The sequence below is a fragment of the Amyelois transitella genome, chromosome 21 (assembly GCF_032362555.1).
Source record: "Amyelois transitella isolate CPQ chromosome 21, ilAmyTran1.1, whole genome shotgun sequence".
NCBI classification, from domain to species: Eukaryota; Metazoa; Arthropoda; class Insecta; order Lepidoptera; family Pyralidae; genus Amyelois; species Amyelois transitella.
In genome coordinates, this window is record NC_083524.1 from 8,659,289 (window position 1) to 8,680,201 (window position 20,913).

The following is a 20,913-nucleotide window of genomic DNA, read 5'->3' on the forward strand; positions in this document are numbered from 1 at the left end:
GATTAAAAGAAATTGAATCATCAGTGTAAACATTTATTTACATATTAACTAATTATTAATTAATTCTAAGAAAGAAAATATAACATACACCGTGAAGTTACTTTTATTCAAATCAAAAACAAAATGACTACCGTTCGGAAGCCATTTTTTAATGAAGACAAGTAAGAGTTGTGATAGAATAAGTCTTAAGTTGAACATAATGCTAAAACAAGAGATTCTAATATAGTACAGAAAACACAATTATTTACATCTGATATACAAATACCTAATTACACTTTTATTATACACCGTCAATAGAGCCTAACTCATTGTTTCAAAGAACTTAATATTAATATCACATTTCATATAAAAAAAAGTTAACTACCATTTAATTTAAGTAGCCGCTGCTACGAAATTACTATTTAATTAGTTCAGTTAAATGTCGATGTTAAAGAACTTAAATGATGAATCCTTTTTGACATAATTTTAGTTTTTTCGTGATGATACATAACATAACATTCTTCTTTACAAAATTACTCTTTTTTTATTATAATTACCTTTCCAATATATATACTGAACAAAAAATAAATCGAAATAGATTTAAACATTCCGAAAAGCAAAAAACCCAATCTTATTTATCACGAGATATACAAAATAAAATGTGACAGAAGAAACGGCCAAATTAGAAATAAAAAATAAAGTAATACCTACGTATTAGCTACATACTCATTACTCTTTTCAAACAGTACCTTTTTTTCTCATAAATTTTATTAATTTGATAAATAGTGATTTAATTCCAAAAATTTACAAATCACATACCTTACACAAAATATTAAAATATAAGCAATAATTGTGAATATACGTACATTCTGCCTCCTTTCGCTAGTACAGATTACATCTCATGAGAGGAGCTTGGGGTACGCCCTTGACCATGACTCTGGATTGTGTGAGTCAGGTTTTATTCACGAAGCTACTCCCGTTTGACCTTTGCAACGCTCAAACTTACGGTAAGGACAATCATCGTGAGGCAACCGTGCAGGTTTCCTCACGATGTTTTTCCTCACCGTAAGTGCATTGATAAGCATTATTAACGAATATACATACATGTCCGAGGCAGGATATACGTGCATTAGTTTGTATTAAAATTAAAGTACTTTTAAACCATACAACCAAATCACTTTTTTCAATATATATTTTAAGTTTTCCCTATCTATGTATATAAAAATATAGCAACAGTTCTTAAAAACTTTCCATTTCTTCATTTCAAACTTTAAAGTGGTTCATTCACAACATTGCAAATTTAAGAATTTTCAACGCATTAAAAACCACTTTCATATCCCTAACTCACAAACAGTGCCTTAACCTACATTATATACAACTAGTATACAATAATGTGCTGTACGCATACAATTCAATGTTACATTGAAAAAATAGAATTAACTTTGAAGACATTGCACAAGTTTTTCTAGAGCTGAAGAATAAGCGAGATAATTTCAAAAGAAAATCTCTGCCAATACAAAATGTAACAACTCCACGTCCGATCCCAAAAGGGCAGTGGCAAAGTTTGAAAAAAAAATGCAATTAAATTTTGATAGAGTTATTAACTTTTATAAAACTTACGTTAACTTCCCCAAGATTTGAAAAAAGAAAGTGTCAAAGTCAAAACTTCTTTTGTCAGTTGCCGAATTGGCACGTCTCATTTGTACACTATTGCCGTCTTTACTCGGCGGTACTGCATACAAAAAAAAGTTAATTGTTTTGTGAAATTTTTGGTTGTTTTGTGTTTGTTCATTTTTAATTCAATTTGTTACGACAGTTTTTTTTTTCAAATTCTTAATCTACTACTGTGTTTAGTACATAAACAAGCTTCTAAACCCAACATAGTGTCCGCAGATCGGACGGTTTTCGTTACACATTGTTAAAAACAACTGTCTTCATTACTAGTCGAAGTTCAGGGAACTCCAAAACGTGTGTCAAACACGTTCAATTCCTATATAATTATATTTCAGTCTTTTCATAAGACCTTAGGCCTTAACTCTTAGAAATACGTAAATTGTTGAAAGCCAACAGCTGAACTGAGAACTCCTCACATGATGGAACACAGTCCGGACATCTCGACGCCTCTTTGAGTCGGCGGCTGCCTACTGAAGCGTATTCCCTCCAAACTCGGCTTCAATTTATACTCCAGCTGCGGTTCCTCACCCGGCGGCAGCGGCTCATCGTCTGCACTGACGTCTTCTAACATTGGCTCGGGGACATTATTGGCAAATGTGGGTGCTTTTGAAATGTTTATCCGTATGCCTCCTCCCGGAGGAACGGAGGGCATTGGAGTAGCCTCGAGTTGTACGTTTCCGTCGATAGATGACGTGACTGTGGTACGCGTGGTGTCTGCGATGGTGATGGGGACTTCCTCCTCCGCTGTGATTATTGGCTCGTCGTCTGTAAATAGAGATTTAGGTTAATATCAAGATTTGAAGAAATAGCAACCCGCCTCAGCTTCGCACGGGTAGAATTTATGCCTATAAACCTTTCTCTCTTGAATCACTCTATTAAAAAAAAGCTCTATCAAAGTTTTAAGAGATTTAAGCATACATACATGCATACAGACGCGGTAAGCGACTTTGCTTTACACAATGTAGTAATGTATACTCCGGGTTCCTCCCCAGAGGGGTGAGGATTCAACCGGGACTAAAGCCAGGAGGTGGAATATAACAAAGACAACAGGTATAAACTCACCAGGATCGATAGGCTCCTGTTTAATCTTGATGTTCATGAACATTTCCGCGGCCTGCCTGTCTCTCTCGGCCCTGGAGAGCGCGGTCTCGTCGTCCGTGTCCGCGTCGTCTTCTACGACAACCTGCTCCACCGGCTCCGCCTTGTAGATCACGTCGTCCTCGTCGCCTTCGTCGATCTGTGTAATGCAATTATAAAGATGTAAGCATTACCTTCATCATTTGTCCTTGATATTGATATACTTGACCATTATTAAATAAATTTTAAAGAAATTAAATTGAAATTATTCCGTGTGGTTACTGACGCTATAGAATAGAACCACTCGTATATCTTTCCAATGGATGTCGTAAAGGCGACTAAGGGATAGGTTAATAAACATGGGATTCCCCTTGATGGCGATAGGCTAGCAACCTTTTGAAACTTTTTGAATCTCAATGTATACTGCAAGTATACATACATACATATAGATATTTACTTATACATACATACATATTACATACATTAAATCACGCCTCTTTCCCGGAGGGGTAGGCAGAGACTACCTCTTTCCACTTGCCACGATCTCTGCATACTTCCTTCCTACTATTTATACATACATACAATATATATAAGTATTTATTATAAAATATAGTACCGTTGAGTAAGTATCTCGTAACACAAGTATCGAACTTACTTCGAGGATTACTCAATCTGTGTAATCTGCGTATATATTTATTTATTTATGACTGTATGGATACTGACCTCTACAGCCTCCGGGATAACTTCAGGGGGTTCAACGACCTCGACCACAGACTCATTATCCGACTGGGAGTTGATATCATCCGTGTCTCTTATCTCTATGGCATCTTCCGGGTCTATCTTGTCTATGGGCATTTCTTCGATGACCTCAGTCTCTGGTTCCTCTTTCGCTTGGGATGCCTGTGACGAAAGTTGAAAATGTCACATGTTGTTAACTATTTATAAACTTCAGTTTTTATTAGAACCGGTAATATTTATAATATTAGGAACTCTTTTTTTGTTCAAAGTTTTTTTTAAGTAGCAGTTATTTTAGTCATAATTATTGTGTAATCGAAAAACAATGATAATGAAATTTCAAAAACTAATGAGCCAGTAAAGATGAAATTCGGTAGGAAGGTACGCTTAAACTAAAAGAGGATTTTTGTTAATTTCCGCGGGAACAGGAGATAACGGGCTTTTTAGTTAAACACGGGCGCTCTCTTTAGTCTTTTGACAAGAGTCACATACCTTATAGTCCTCGTAGCACATCGGATGGTAGTTCAGCTCGTTGTGCCTCACGGAGTTCCTGAGATGCCACTCCTCCTTGTCCTCGTTGTAGAATTGGTCGAACTTGTCCCCGCACAGAGCGCAGGCGGCGTCGGCGAGAGCGCCGGCGGCCACGCTCGGCGCCTGCTCTGTGCTCTCCGGCTGCAGCTCCGGCGCGGGCGCAGACGAATTCGTTTCGAACCAACTCTTTTCTGTTTGGACAACGGATAATGGGTCTATTACTTTTGTTATTAAAATAATAACAGGAAAGCGATGTTAATTTTGGTATTTCAATATTTTCGGAAGTAGTTTTATTTAATATTATTAACTACTATCATACCTACTTGAAAACACAAAAATTGTAATACAAACAGTTATAGATTAATTGCCTAATACAAGTCTATGATGATTCACCATTGCGGCATATAAAATGATTTTTAATTTAGTTCACTGGGTGGAGTCGAATAAAAGGGAAAAACATAAAACTATCCACAATAGTGCGCGCGCCCCAAGCCTTCGCCTTTGGACTACTTTTACGCTCATCAAGTTAAGACGCTCGCTATCTTCTGGCAGCTACTTGCTAGATCTCGAGATAGCATAGCTACACCCACGCCCTCTTAATAATTGTCAAACAAGTCCAAATAAAGGTTGTAGTTACTCTATGGATTTTAAATGATCTCTCAACAACTGCGTCGTTTTACCTAAACATTACAAGTGGCACATAAGAAGAAAATTCCTAAACTAATATTACTCGACTTACCCCTCTCTTCCAAATCTTCGACTTCCTCATACTGCACCCAGTCAGAAAGGTCATAGTGCCAATGTCTGGAATGTGCCCTTCTAGCGGAATCCCTCTCCCTTCTGTTCTGCCTGAAGTGCCAGTCCAGATGCTGGCTGTATCTGACGGTATGTTCTGGCGGGAATCTGGCGCCGCAGCCGCTGCATTGCATTCCGCCGTACAGTTTGGCTACCAATGCTGGTTGTTTACTGTGGGATAGAGAAAAGTAATTAGAATAAATGTAATAATTAATAATTAATTTTCTCCTGCCTTAAGGTTGACTGGAAGACATTGCTTTAGCGATAAGTCCGCCTTTGTACCTCATTACCTGTTTTTTTTTTTGTTTTTCTTTTTCTTATGGTGCAATAAAGAGTTTATCTATCTATCAATGAATAAAATGAATACTTACACTTTAAGCGTCTCCGGCCTCAACAGGTCCACTTTATGCACAACACTCCTGTCCTCCTTCGGCTTTGGCTTCTCCGGATTGATCTCCACTTTGGCTTCCTCCTTGTTCTGGTTCACTTGCACCAACCCAGTGGCCACTAGCTTGGCAAACAGATCGTTGACATTCATGTTAGAGAGCAACGAGTTCATCGGATCCGGTTTCTCGTCCCCGGTCTCCAGTCCCGGGATCTTGTCCGGTTTAGCGAAGAAGGGCTCCGCTGAGCTGTACTCGGAGGCCGAGGCTGGAGCGATGCTGGACGGCATCACGCTGGCTAGCATGTCGAGACCTGTTGGCAGTTAACATACCTTAGGAAAAGGATCATTTTGAAGAGGATTTAATATAATTCATGTGAGACTTGATACTAGCTGTCGTCACTTGACAAACAGAGTTGGCCACTTACAGATGTCATGATAAAATAGACATGTTAGATTTCTATTGGCAATTATAATACCTAAACTCCAGTTATATTACTTTTATAGAAAATTTTATAACATGATTTTGCTTAAATTTCTTTCGGATAAGTAAATATATAAGATTTCAATTTAACTATGACCTCAATACGAAATTAAACAAGACGAAAATTACCTTGTCCTTCGGGACTTGGCGTTTTCCGAAGTTTCGAGGCGTCCTGGTCCACAGCCATAGAGTTCTGGTCGTGGATCTTCTCAAAGCCGAGCACGGGCATCTCCAGAAGCGGCAGCGACAACGACGAGCCCTCCATGTTGGCGATCCGGACATGACCTGGCTTGATGAACTTCGGCAGAGCCGAGAATCTGATAAAATACTTCTCATTGCCAAGAGTGACCGGCTTCGGCAAATCTCCAAACTCAACTTTGAACGGTTGCTCATTAATTAGAACAGTCCGTAGCGAATCCACGAAGCGGATCGTGAAAAACTGATTGTTCACCTGGAACTTCTGCACTTTGGCGTCCAAATACACGGGGCACATGTGTGTGGCGTTCACTATGAGGTTGATTTTGCCCGCCACCAAGTCCTGTCGCTTGGTCTTGCCAATATCCACTTGAGGCAACGGCCCCTCTAAATGCACCAATCTGGGTTTCCCGTCTATGATTACTCCCAGAGGCTGCCCGCCGAAGAAACATTCGAACCATCTCCCGTTTATGTACAACTCCCTTGTTGGCGCACCGAATCTCATATCGAACACTTGATCGTCAATCTCCACTTGCTTGTAACCTTCGTTGAAAGATAGAACTACCGAGTCCTTGTTATCGAACGTGACTCTACGGCTCCCGGGCAAGAATTTCAGCTCCCTTGGATCGTCCCAATCCATCATTATAACAGCGGTTTCCCCGTAAAACCTGATCTCTCTCGGTATTCCATCGATCTGTATAGTTTTGACCGGATCTTGGTCAATGTACTCTAAGATTCTGTAATCAGTTGGCGGTATAACGATCCCAGGGGCGCCTAGAGGCGGAGGTGTGGCGCTCCGTTCGTAGGGCACCAAGGGCGATTCAGATTGACACATCCCCATCTGCGGTGTAGGCAGAGGTGGGAGTAAAGGCCTTGGTGGTTCAAAAGGTGGTCTAGCTCGGTTTCCCCTGAAGTATGCTGGGTTGGGTCCTCTGAACCTTCTTGGTGCAAACTCTTCCATTCTCTGCCTGTTTCCTCTCCAAACCGGATGTCTCTCAGCATTGAAAGGCCTGAACGGAGGCATCCTTGGTGGCATGGGGACCATCCCTTGTCTATTGCCATCGTAGTCCATGGGGCGAGACATTCTCATATCGGAGTCTTTCAAATACTCTTGTTGGCTATCTGGAGGGGTGTCTAAGTATATTACCGGTGTGATTCTCTCGTCAATATCACCGAAATTATTCCTTTCGTTTGGAGAAGACTCAGGGCTGGCAGTTTTATTATTGTCTATGGTCGCTTTTAGTTTTCTTTTGGACTGTTCTAGAGATTCTCTTTGCTTCGCCTCTTTTAGTTTCAATTTTTCATTGAGCTGCAAGACTTGGTACATCAGGGCGTTGTATTGGTTCTTGTCTAGATGGCCATCGGTGTACTGCTCCTTGGCTTGGTTCATTATTATGGATATCGTCTTCTTGTTGTCTTCAGCGTCGAAGTCCTCGGGATTGTCCATTCTGAGGTCCATGTCTTCGGAGCTAAGGGTGCGGCGTCTTTCCTTTTCAACGCCTACAATGTAAAGAAGTATAAAAATCGAAGATACATTAAAGAACAAAAACAGAATTATTTATAAATGTTATAAAATTTATTGCAGAATTGAGAGACTATCAGATAATGCATTTAACGTTAAGTTTGCCCATTGTACCAACATTGTTGCTACCATAAAGTTTAAATAAATAAATAAAACAATATATCACACACAAACATATATTTTTTATTAAGGGAGGCACTTACTTGGAGATTTGCTGAACAAAAGCGGTCTTCCCAATCCGTCCTTGACTTTCGTCGCCTCTGCAAGTTTGGCTCGCACCAGGTCCAACTTAGAGGGGGCCTTCTTCACGTCATCACACTTCTCTTTGACCTCGTGCCAATCCTATTAGAAATTTAATTGTTACTTGTAAAAAAAACTGTTTGTATGATTATGATACTGGACTAATATAGGTATTAAAAAGAGAATAAGTAACCAATGATATTATATGAAACTGATCTTAGAAGAACTGCGAAATCAGTTGTGCGTTACAATGTTCTAAGTTCATATGAATATCTTGTTTAATAGATAAATAATTAAAAAAAAAATATTATTTTTATTAGTGTTGAAGCCTAATATATAGGTGATAAAATGCAATCAAGTATACGCTTAGTTGAGACAATAAATAAGCTTAAGAATTTTTATAAGCATTTTTAAGATTTTATACATTCGTGTTGAATTATACTATTTATATATACTGCAGGTATTAAACGCGCAGGAAACGTACCATTATTTTATCTCGGACGTTTCGAATCATGTTACAATGATCCGTGGTAACCGAGCGACTGAAGTATTTATAAATAGTATTTCTAAGTCCCAAGTTAAGGAGAGGCTGAGAATTTGTTTCACGCAAAGATGAGAATGAGAGAAATACAAGAGAAATGAAATAAAGCCGTAGAGATGAAGATGGCAGCCTATTTTCAAAAAAGCCAAAATGAAGAGTGAATGGAATGAGGATACGATGAAGAGTGTTAAATATACATGAGAATCAATACGTAAGATGATTTTGAAAAGTGTTCATTTTTGAGTTAAAACAACGAATGAGTATTCTTTAGGATAGAGATATAATGTCGATTTGATTCTTGCTATGAATTTTTGATTGAACTGTGAAGCTAGAAAACTTATCACAAAAGCAAACGACGCAATAGTAAAATTATTAACAAAAACAAAAGAAAACTGACTAAGCAACAAATTTTTTATCATTATATACACCATTACTGAACAAGGTAACGCAAGTCTACCTTATTAGGCGCCATCTCTGTTGTTTCCACATCCTCCGTTTCATTCTCAGATTGTGGTTGTTTGGGAGACTCCACAGCTTTGGAAGTTGTGGGTTCTTCTACTTGAGGTAATTGTCTGAGGTCAACGTCCTCCTCTTTGGTAACCTTGGTCCCGCGACGTGACTAAGAATACCAGATATTGTTTTATTATTCTGGATTCTTATAAGAAGAGATAGTCTCACTTTTGGTAACATTGGTAAGAACGTACAAAAGTAGCCGATGAAAATAAACGCTAATAGAGGGACATAAGTTACCTCATCAGCCTTTTAATGCAAACTACTAATGCTTCAGTTACCAAAAGTGGAACTCAGTTTTATTCTAAATTGAGTTTTATATTGCTTATATGTTTAACTGTGCTTTAACATAACGAAGATCGTCATAATCGTTTGTTTTAAGATACTTTTAATCAATCCTCAATCAAACAATATATATAAACCTCTGATAGAAAACTTTCAGCGGAATCTACCGAGCATACAAAATTTAAATTTTATGTATGTTCGTTAATTAAGCGGTTTTGCTCCAAATACACTGGATTTATCTTTTAACAAGAAGGTGCGGACCGAGTTTTTAATACAATCTTCTTCCTCCTGGCTTTAGTCCCGGTTTCATCCTCACCTCTCTGGAGAGGAGCCCGGTTTACGCTTTTTGACCATGATGCTGGATTGTGTAAGATTTTTACAAGAAGCGACTGCAGTCTCAGCAACGTATTCAGGGGAACCTAACTCATATTGGATCCTAGTAAATGCTGCACTATATAAATGTGCTGGGAGCCACAAGACGCAAAACCAGCGGACGTAGTTTTGTTAATAAATATTCACCATTCCAGCAGATGACGCGTCCGGTTCATCCTCATCCATCTTCTCCTCAGTTTTTGGGGAGTCTTTGATGGTGGGCGGAGGCGGGGCGGTGACTTCCTCCACTTGGGGCAGTTGGCGGAGATCCACGTCTTCATTTCCGAAGAGGCTGTAATACATCGATTTTATAAATACCCTAAGTCTTACATACATACATACAAATGGTCACGTCTATATCCCTTGCGGGGATGACAGAGCCAACAGTCTTGAATGGACTGAACGGCCACGTTCAGCTATTTGGCTTAATGATAAAATTGAGATTCAAATAGTGACAGGTTGCTAACCCATCGCCTAAAAAAGAATCCCAAGTTTGTAAGCCTTTTACGACATCCATGGGAAAGAGATGGAGTGGTCCTATTCTTCTATAAGTCTTCTCTGTAAGGAATAAACTCGTGACATGATCGTGTTAATTAGTGATGTGTGTGTAAATATTGAACTTACATAGGTAACTAACGGACACTCAAATCCACTTTAAACTTTGATTTTAGTGTATTCGCTCTAACGAAAACATTTATAATTTCTTAACAATCGTGTTAGTAAATTTATTCACAGCATTAATTATTTCTTACACCTAACATACTTTGAAGAGATTTGACAAATTTCACGGTCACCGAAAAAATATGACTAACTCTACTTATTACAATTATTTCGCTTTAGAACAATGTATTCTTATCAATTTTAATAGACTAAGTTTTTGTAAATAAGTCGCCTGTTTTCAAATATACAAACATATTGTGTATCAACTAATACTTACATATCAAATTTGTCGTGTTTATTCTTCTTCGCTTTCCCTTCTAGCAGTTCAGTTGACGGCCTCTTATGACTAACAGTCGCAGGTTTCACCTGCACTGAAGGTAAGATCCTAAGATCAACGTCTTTCTTCTCAGCCACTTCTGTCACATCTGAAAATATTATTCAATTTTTATGTTATCGACATCAATTGTACGAAACATTAACTCATCTTTCAGTATCACCCAAGCAAGTCAAGAGACTGCTACTTACATGTCCGGTGTGCCCCAAGGTAAAACTATTGGTCCCACTCAAATTTTTTTTTTCAATTGAAAATTTACCTATGTTTCAGAGAATTAGCACCACATAATTTTCCAAAATGATTACTTGTTTATAAATTTTATGTTAATATAATTATCATTTTCTGATGAATTGTATAGGTTAATTTAACAGACTTTCTAGAATTTTTTAACAAGAAATAAGGATGACAAAAAAAAGTGCCAACCATATGTGTGACATGATGTTATAAAACTTTGTATTCAGGTATGTCTAACTCATTACTAAGTAATTATTATATTAGATTTAACATTGTATTTTCTTTTAACAAAGTGTTTTACTTGCAACAGCTCTTACACATAAACTTATGAAAATCAGATTAAATTTTTAAAAGATACCAATAACTGTAATCTGCTTTCTCTTATTCATCTTACGAGTGAGCTGATAAGCATACGCTCCACCGAAGGTAAGTGGTGACCGAAGCCTATGACCGTCCATAACAATGGGATGTTACGAGCGCCTTTCCTCGCTGACTGCTTCAAATCATCACCCTCCTGGCGGTTGCCTTGATAGCATCCATAATAGGGAGGACCCTGGGTTCGTTACAAAGTCTCCTTTAAGGTAGTAACCAGGACCCGTCTATGGCTACGATTCAGGAGTTCGAAGGTCAGGTTACTGCCGTGGAACGATGCCAATCTAACTTCTATGACCTTACTTAAAGGAGATCCTTACCTACTATAGAGCATAGCTACAATAGAGGGCAATACAAAAAAATTGTTAATGGGCAACACTCAACGGCCAACAGACGGCATTTGAAGTGGACGCAAACATAAATACAACTGTTGAACTCTCGCTTATTGAATTATCACAAAAATGAAGAAATTGGCAAGAATTTTAAAACTAGAAGACATCGCTAAAAGCCGCAGGCATAAGGTAGTAATTATTTCTTAACTTGCTATTTATTTAATAAAAAAAATATTATAGCACTTGTCGAATGTTTATTTTATCCCATCATTAATATCGTAAAGGATTCCTGGCTGCTTTTAAAACTGACTTCGAGGCCCGTAGTCCACATACGGCATAATATTACTATTACTCATTTGATAGTTGTGGCAGATATTTTATTATTTATTTGTTATCAAAGTTTTATCTCGGGTATAACGTAACTATATGCCCGGTTTGGTTTTATAAATAAACCAGTTTCCAAAGATTTATACATAATGACGGCATTTAAAGTAGCAAATATATGTATTTTAAATATCATCGCCGTAACTTTACCGTTAAATATCTTAAAAACATATTTCTTCCACGGCCTTTGGAAAGCTGAACATTTCACATTAGCAACCAGTGGTAAGTAATTAAGGTCTCGCGGCGACACTCGTAAAAATAATTATTTTATAAAAGCAGGAAATTAATATAGTATAGAATAGACGAGACCACTATGAAGAGTATCTTAGTAGCTCTACCGATAAAAACTGATTCTTATAACTAAGAGGTCAAGAGTTAAAATTATTGAAAAATGAAAATTGACAAGCAGAATTTTTATGGAAAATACAAAAATGAACCTTCATGAATATTCAAAAATAAAATCGCGATAATAAATTTCTCAAGCGCCGTGAAATTACATCCGACTTATTACTTAGTGGCAATAATCATAAAGTTCATTTTTCACTGAAAGAATAATCTCTTTGTTAGCCTGATATGCGCTAATAGAATAATCTTACTTACCGATTTCCATGTCCATTTTTCAAAAAAATATAATTGTTAATCTTGAAAAGCCAGTTAACATAGGAAATGAGACAGCACGTAAAATGAGACAGCATGTTAAAGAATTTAAATTGAATAAAACAAAAATGCGAAATGGTTACTAATTTTATTTCACTTTTCCTCTTAATTTTTTTTTGGGTATAGTTTTCGTCTCATTTAAAGTAAAAGGATTTTCTATGATTATAATGTAGACCGAAAAGTTAAATAAGTACGTGCTTAAAAAATATGTTAACTCAAATATAAAATTATTTATTATTTCATATTGTCCAGTGTTCTGTTTTTGGGTTTAATTTTGTCACTAGTTTAGCAAAAACCAAAAACACGTATGAAACCATTTAAGAAACGACAATTTTAAAACTAATATATCTACTACGAAAATGATAGAAATCCCAAAAATATGAACGCCATCTAGTGTCAAAACCGAAGAATCTTCATACTTGCCATAGACAAATCCAGTGACACAGGAATGGGACCTATGTGGCTGGACATACCGTCATCTTGAAATCAGGAATAGTCTTCCACAAATCAAGTCCTTATAAATAATGTAAAGCATTTTTTTCTCTCCCACTTTCAGAGAAGTTGCAAGCAAAATCACCGGTGTTAATCACAAAGAGTGCAGAGTGAAACCGTTCTCTCATAGAAGTGATATGTGCGATAGAGATCACTTTAAAAAGACCTTAAACATAATAAAGGGTAAAGTCCGACGTGAAACACACAACAATATGAATACTCAAGGAGTAAAAAAATATTTTATTTGCACACTTTATAGTTCCTATTCTAATATCACAGTTACCGACTAGCCTTCACAGGTTTAACCTCTCATTCTGTTAACATACAATGATATCTTACTTGATGACTCAGTTTTGGGTACGTCCTCCGTATCCGTGACTTTCTCTGGGCTCTCAGACTTCTCCTTGTTCCTCCTCATGTAGTGTTCCTTGTGGTAGTTCTTCAGTTCTTTGAACGCGACCACTTCACCCTCACCGGGTTTCTCGTCTTCTTGTCTCACTTTCTCTTTTCTCTTCTTATCCTTATTCTTAGGACGCTTCTCGGGCGAGGAACTGTTAGACGAATCCTTCCCACTACTGCTGCCCTCCCGCCGAGGTTTTTTCTCAACACGCACGTCTTTCTTTTCGCGCTCATCTTTTCTTTTTTTAGGCGATTCTTTGTTGGAGTCGTCGGTTTTACTAATTTTGGGTATCGGCGGGAGTTTGCTAATTTTTTTAACATCGGGTATTTTGATAATGAATTCGGGGCCGGGGTCGGGTCTCGTCACCTCCTTGTTCTCTATTTCGACGCGTCTAGTTTCCTCGCGCTTGCGCTCGTCCTTGCGCGGTTTGGTCCTGTCGCGTTTCTCGAGGCGCGGATCCCTGCGTCTCGGGTCTCGCGGCCGGATCGGGATGACGGGTTGCATTTCTGGTTGGACGTCGATAGTTATGACGTTCTTGCGTTTGTGGACGCGTTCAAGCGGTTTGATGTCGAAGACGTTGGGCGCGATGGGTTGCGGTTGTGGTAGCGGCGGCGGGGCGGCGGGGGGCGCGGGCGGCGCGCGCGGGTCGCGGCTGCGCTGCAGGCGCGGGTCGCGGCGCGCGGCCGCCAGGGCTCCGCTGACGGGTGCGATGCGAGATTGTTTGTTGACCGGCTGAAAACAAAAGTTGTGCATAATTTTTGTTTATGCATTCGTCACTGCAAATTTAGCATTCAGCAGAGCAATGTTACTTGGGGAAAAACAAATATTGTTTAAGAATAAACTTTAAAATAAACATTAAAAAAACAAAGTAGTTAATTTAGTTTCCTATATTTGAATATATTTTTTTTATCGTATTGTCCATTGACAGTATGACTACTTACCGGCCCCAGTCTCTGCTTGACGGGCACAGGAGCGGCCTCCGCGCCGGGCATCACGGGCGCCACCACCGGGTTGACGAGGGCGCGAGGGATAGACGGCGCCACCGGCGGGGCTTCTGCGCCCTGTAGGCAATTAAAAGTATGTGTTACTGATTTAAATAAATAGTACGGCACTGCATACATACAGTCCCGTCTATATCCCTTGCGGGGTAGACAGAGCCAACAATTTTGAAAAGACTGATACGATAAGTAAAGACTCATAATTGAGATTCAAATATTGACAGGTTGCAATCCCATCGGCTAAAAGAGGAATCCCAAGTGTATTCAATTATCTTCATAACACTACCTACCGTAGTCGGTAAAAATAAATAAACCCCGTCTCACTCACCTTAACCAAGGCCAAGATTTCTTTTATATTCCATATATAAAACATTTTACACAGATTTGACTACAGAACCGTTACGTACGGAAAAATTATGTTGGACAAGAGCGTTCATACACAAAGTTAACTAGAAAAGTCTTACTGAGACATGTTAACCGCATCGACAACGAAATTGATTAAAGGGCCATCCTTAAACTTATTATCTACTAGAGGCCGCCCGCAACTTCGTCCACATGGAAACCCTATCAATCCCGCGGAAACTCTGGGATAAAACGTAGCCTATGTGTTATTCTGGGTCTTTAGCTACCCACATACCAAATTTCATCGTAATCTGTTCAGTAGATTTTGCGTGAAAGAGTAACAAACATCCATACAGACATACCATATTTTCGCATTTATAATATTAGTGGGAAAGCTTGCAAAAATTTTTACAATAGAAGGTAAACCTTAATAAATTACATCCTGTTATCGCGAATTGCTCTTTAACAATAATCCGTCGCCGAGTCACTTGAGGAAAATCAAAAACCGGCCAATCTGACTCGTGCACTAAGGCTTCCGTATCATCATCACGTTTGTTATTGTTTGAAATATTATTTCTTTTATATTATTCACATTTCAAACCGTTTAATAAAATCGGCCAAAAAATTGCATAAAAAATACGTTATTCAATTGTTATGTATATTCCATACAACCAACGTAATTAATAAAAACGTAATTATTTATTTGGGGAAGCTGGCAACCCGCCATATAACACTATCAGCTCCGCGCAGTTTTTTTTTCTAAACAATACGATATAGTTCACAGTACAGAAAATTTTCGCAAAGTATTAGTAATAAAACTATTATGGCATTGTTATCCGCATCAAAACTGCACTTACTTATTATGTAACCAAATTAAGTTGAAATTTTATACATAAATACATAGATATAATCACGTCTATATCCTTTGTGGGGTAGACAGAGCCAACAGTCTTGAAAAGACTGATAGACCACGTTCAGCTATTTGGCTTTAAGATAGAATTGAGATTCAAATAGTGACAGGTTGCTAGCCCAACGCCTAAAAAAAAATCCCAAGTTGGTAAGCCTATTCCTTAGTCGCCTTTTACGACATCCATGGGAAAGAGATGGAGTGGTCCTATATAATGTACTAGCTTTGACACGCAGCTTCGCCCTCGCGATTAGACGCGATAGACGCCACCTACAAATGAATAAATGTTTTTTCGCAAATCAAGTATTTACTTATTTTACTTCAAATACACATCTAATAATAATAATTTGGTTCCTTTGCTAACATATAAACTCGTCGGTTGCTGATACTCTTGACATATTTTCACTTCGAATTATTTAATGATATTTTTAGCTCTCTTTATGACACCATTTTGTAATTAGTCCTAATCGAGTCAATTACCTAATTATACAAGGTAAACTTGTTTATCTCTTAAAAGTAATGATCTAGACAAAGTCTATAATATTATAGTTAATGTAATATTAATAAAAATTGGCCGTTAAACATTCTTTATACGTTAGTGAGTACCAGTCAACGGCCAAGTCACATAACATTAACTATAATAATAAATAAATCGCAATAAGGAACCTTGACTTGGCAATACTTTGTCAAGATTTCATTACTTTTTAGAGATAAACAAGCAGCTCCATCGAGACTTGGCTAGTTTTTTACCGAGTTATTTTTGGTGGGATTTCATTTCTTTTTGTAGAAACGTGTGTTTGTTTTTTTTTTTTAAATTATAAATCTTTCTATTCTATTTTCCGGTTTTGATTCTTGTACAATAGCAACAGTTTCTCGTATTGCCCATTCACGTTTATTATTTATTCTTTAATCAATTAAATTTCTCCCAAAGGTGCCTATTACCAACCTAGTACTGAAATACAGCTTTACTTTTTACGATATGATCTTGCGAAATCAAACACAAATAAAATTAACAACAACACACATACATATGGTCACGTCTATATCCCTTGCAGGGTAAAAAGCCAGTCTTGAAAAAACTGAATGGCCACGTTCAGCTATTTGGCTTAATGATAGAATTGAGATTAAAATAATGACCAGTTGCTAACTCATCGCCTAAAAAACAATCCCAAGTTTGTAAACCTATCGCTTAGTCTCCTTTTACGACATCCATGGAAAAGAGATGGTCCTATTCTTTTTTGTATTGGTGTCGGGGACCACATGGCAAGACTAATGTCAACGAAATTATCAATTAAATAAACCTAGAAAACTAAGAGTACTAAATAATTAACAAATAAAGTATTTGATTAAAACTTCCTTTAAATCTAATCAGTATTAATCCGTATTGCGTCACTAAACATAAAATTCCTTACCTATTCAAATCTTCGAATATATAACTATTATACATACATACTATTTGTATGTAATCTTAAAAGGCGACTACGGAAAGAATAATAAACTTTGGATTCTTCTTTAGGCGAATAAGGAAAAGGCTTATAAACTTGAGATTCTTCATTTAGGCGATTGGCTAGCAACCTGTTCTACATATCTGATCATTAAGCCAAAGGTTCGTATCTATAAACGCTACCCGTGCAAACCCGGGTTATTATTCTAAAGAGAAAACCATCACTCACCACTTTAGTGGTCTTCTCCGTGATCTCCAGCTGCCTCCTAGCCTGCTCCAGTTCCATCTCTATCTTCTTCCGCTGGAGCATGAGCAGCTCCTGTTCCTTCTTCGCGACTATCGTGCGCATCTTCTCCTCATCTTCTGTCGGAGCGGCGCTGGTTGTAGCGACGGGCTGTTGAGAAAACTTGTGATGAGTAACCTTATTCCATTGGTATTAAGTGTTGTATTTCGTAGGCATCTTAGTATATTCTTCTGACAAAAATTATAAGACAAGCATTTACGCGGCGCTTCGCTCCTGTTGTAACTTTACAAGAAAATAAAGTCTATTTTACTTTTAGAGATGTATTGTATCTGTGCAAAATTTCGCCAAAAATCAGTTTTTTTGGTTTATTTGTTGAATAGAAATCTTATTTTTATTATATTCGTATGGATTTATATATTCGATTGAACACCAAAGAGGGCGATGACTTGAACCACACACATATTAAGTCTATCTCTTATGGGGTAGGCAGAGACTTCATCTTTTCCCTTGCCACGATCTCTGCATACTGCTTTCGCTTCATCCACATTCATAACTCTCTTCAAGCTCAGCGGTTTCGGGTACTCTTGACCGTTTTTGCGTAAAAAAGTAAGAAACAAATAATAACGCATTTGTAGCACAAGACGTAAAAAACATGTGGATTTAACATGACTCTTCCGATTATACATACTCTCTATTCACTTTATTACAGGAAATAGCTAACCTTGTGGTACTACTCCAGAAAGATGATCTTGTAATCAGATTTCCTTTTTATACAAGTCAAATACTTCAAATATTAAAGCTAAACCAACATAACAGAATCAACTAAAAAAACACCTTTTTCAGAAAATTTGGATTTACATGGATGTTTAGCTGCTGCGGCTGCGCCTGGATCGGCCATGCTGGGTCGATCAAGTTCACTTTCACATCCAACTGGTACAACTTTGTGGCGGGGAACACATCGTTCCATGTTTCGCGGAGTTTGAACATCTGTGACCTCACTTTTTCGTCCACCTGGCAAAGACAGTTTTGATTAAAATTACAATCTTAAAGAGCATTACATTAAATTCATTAAAACCCCTTTGGGATAGTCATACATTAATTAAAACAGAGTAACTAAGTCACAAAAACTATCAAAATAATGATTATTGAACAAAAGAAGAAAGTACAGTAAGTGTATGTAATAGAAATACCACAAGCTTTTTTCAAAGATGCATGCTATCCCCAAAACCAATAGTAAAATTAAATTACACATACCTGTTTAAATGTCCGTGTAAACATGTTGACAATGCTTTGAGAGAATTTCTGTGTGTACGCTCGGCCGACGTTCTTGATAATGGAATCAACTAAATACAGAACGGGCAGCTTGATCTCTGGCTGTACCTGTGTAGAGGAAACATACTTTCTAGACCCAAAACCCCGATGACAGTCCGAGACTTCATCATAAACCTTTCTTGTCCCATTTAAATGGTGAAGAATGGTACGGGAAAGAATAATACAATAATTTTAGTTAGAAACCTTTAATTTCATGCGGAAAATAAATATAAGAACTCAGTTTTGAATCACTTTATTTCAACATTTACTTACACAACTGAAATGGATAGTGTTAGTGATTTTTCAATACCATAATAGGTACATTATTGATATGAATTTGTATCTATAGTTCTGAACAGGCATCTCCGGTTTCATAATGTATTCCATCATGAAATTTATCATAATATGAATCTCTAGTTGTTAATTATAGTTATTTGTTTCAAAGATAGTTATTAATACATAATGTATTTGGAGTTTGATAACTGCTAAATAAATACCATGTGATAATAGTAAAATCCCGTAATCTAATGAAAACAGGATTTTGTCATCATTTCAGAATGTTTCTTTTCAAGGAAACTTCAGATTTTTGTAGTAAATACAGAATGAAGATATGCTATGCTTATTATCAACAAAATAAAGACTGTAAAATTACAATATCATTGTGCTACAATTGAATTTGAAGTAGCTTTTTATCAACATATTTGAAGAATTCAGTGACGATAGTTTAAAGTCAGCTATTACATTGAATTAGTTTAAGGAGATACCTGTATTGGGGTCACAAAGTGAGTCGACTTACAATCGACATATAAACATGTTTGGCACGACAAACCGTGCGTCATTCAAAGCACACACTTTCCCTATTCTTGATACAGCTCACGTGACATCGTGGCATTTAGACGACACTTCGAGCCACCGTGTTATTGAAAAATTTAAATTCACCTTCTCCAAATGCTTCTCCACGGTCTCAACGATAACCCCAGCATGCTCGATGTTCTCTTCAGCGAGAATTGTAAGCATGTTGATCAGGGGCTTGCTGTTGACGGTCAGGTCCGCCAAACTCGACGCGTACTCCTCCGCTATTTCTTTTGACATGTTGGCTGGCGACCGCAGTCCCTGCTCTCACCATACCAAGCACTATCTTCAACTGCACATTACTGGAATTAAATAATTCTATGCTAAACTATCAGATTACCTACGTGGTTACTCAATATGGCGATATTTTACATGTCATCACGTAGACTTACGTTATCGAAGATAACACAGCGCTGCAGTTGATTATCGCACATTAAAAAAGCTATCACATCACGCACAACTAATTTGTCCATATTTTAACTAACACGACAGCAAGAAGGTAATTTACTCAAATTACTAAACGCGAATGAAAAATGAAATCAATCCATGAGTGTCTTGCTTGCTTGACGTAATCTTTGGCTTTAGAGAATGGAAACAAAATGGCGGACGGCCGCACCGGCGCTATCTACCTACAGTGTTACCAACTGATCAAAAGGACGAGCAAAATGAAAGGGCTATTGACGTGATACGTGAGACGTGAAAAACACATTTTTTGTATTTATGTTCGATTTACGTGTGTGTTTAAATCGCGATATCTTTCGAACTGATATTAATTAATGAAATTGAAAAGTTGTATCTGTCAATATTATTTTTAAGTTCGTGGGGTCATAAATATAATTTTTGTGTCTCCTATTTGGGTCAAACAAACAGCTTAAGGCCGTATATAGAAAGAAAGCTGGAAACTTAAAAGCGCTTGATAGCAGTTCTACATTAAGTGTATACGACCTTGCATTGTACGTAACATTAGAAGTTATTACAGTTCTTATTCTTAAAGATATAATGTAAAGCCAACATGGTTAACTACAGATTATTATTGTTACAAAAGGTTTTGAGAGAAAGGCGATACAAACATGTGTCAAACAGTAATGACTATAAACTGGACTACAGAATTTTGTATAGTAGACTGTTAGATAATGCTATTAGCCGTCGTCTACTGTACTTTACAAATTGAAGAAAAGAATAGATTTATTTTCAAATTGGATACAAGGTATCACTTATTGACGTCACATCACTTAAATCTAATTATAACTATTACCGCTTCCGATGTGCATGTGTAGAAGAAGCGGCGGAACAAACTACACTGCAGCTTTTTCACCGGACGTAAATTTACAAATATAGATCTCTTAAATCTAAATCGTAGACGAATGCCCATTGTCTACATTAAAAAACATGAATGAATATGGAACTAGTTATTTCAATACGAATATTTCGTCAAATAAAGATAAAATATTTACACACTGTGTGAAAACCAAGTCAAAAATGTACAAGCATTTAAGAGGCTATTATGTCAAATATAATTGTTCCGCAGTGATACTACTACTAGTACATTTTCCTACTTTTTTTTAAGAGTCTAAGTTTTTCCTGACATGCTTAATGTTATCGAATTTGTATTGGGAGGGCAATGTGAA

General features: G+C 37.4%; 1 protein-coding gene across 2 annotated transcripts; it reads right to left on the reverse strand.

Annotated features, from left to right (window-relative positions):
- Positions 1-17: 17 nt before the first annotated feature.
- LOC106138874 (uncharacterized) lies at positions 18-19,916 on the reverse strand. 2 transcript variants are annotated; one of them, XM_013340166.2, is made up of 18 exons: positions 19,678-19,916; positions 19,373-19,587; positions 18,377-18,502; positions 17,981-18,133; positions 17,108-17,272; positions 14,129-14,248; positions 13,127-13,919; positions 10,260-10,407; positions 9,470-9,614; positions 8,613-8,774; positions 7,578-7,716; positions 5,787-7,352; positions 5,163-5,487; positions 4,736-4,962; positions 3,958-4,187; positions 3,454-3,630; positions 2,716-2,890; positions 18-2,418 (listed from the first exon to the last, which is right to left on the reverse strand). In XM_013340166.2, the coding sequence occupies exons 2-18, from the start codon at positions 19,523-19,525 to the stop codon at positions 2,066-2,068; spliced, it is 5,157 nt and encodes a 1,718-aa protein (XP_013195620.2). In that variant the 5' UTR covers positions 19,526-19,587; positions 19,678-19,916; the 3' UTR covers positions 18-2,065. The 2 variants fall into 2 exon arrangements, with proteins under 2 accessions (XP_013195620.2, XP_013195619.2); XM_013340165.2 differs by having other exon boundaries at positions 17,957-18,133.
- Between the last annotated feature and the right edge of the window lie 997 nt (positions 19,917-20,913).

Coding starts and splice junctions, on each gene's coding strand:
- LOC106138874 (XM_013340165.2), bottom strand. CDS start 19,525: ATGTCAAAAGAAATAGCGGAGGAGTACGCGTCGAGTTTGGCGGACCTG. Junction 18,134..18,376: donor TTACACGGACATTTAAACAG/GTATGTGTAATT, acceptor TGTCTTTGCCAG/GTGGACGAAAAAGTGAGGTC. Junction 9,615..10,259: donor AAACACGACAAATTTGATAT/GTAAGTATTAGT, acceptor GATGTATTACAG/CCTCTTCGGAAATGAAGACG.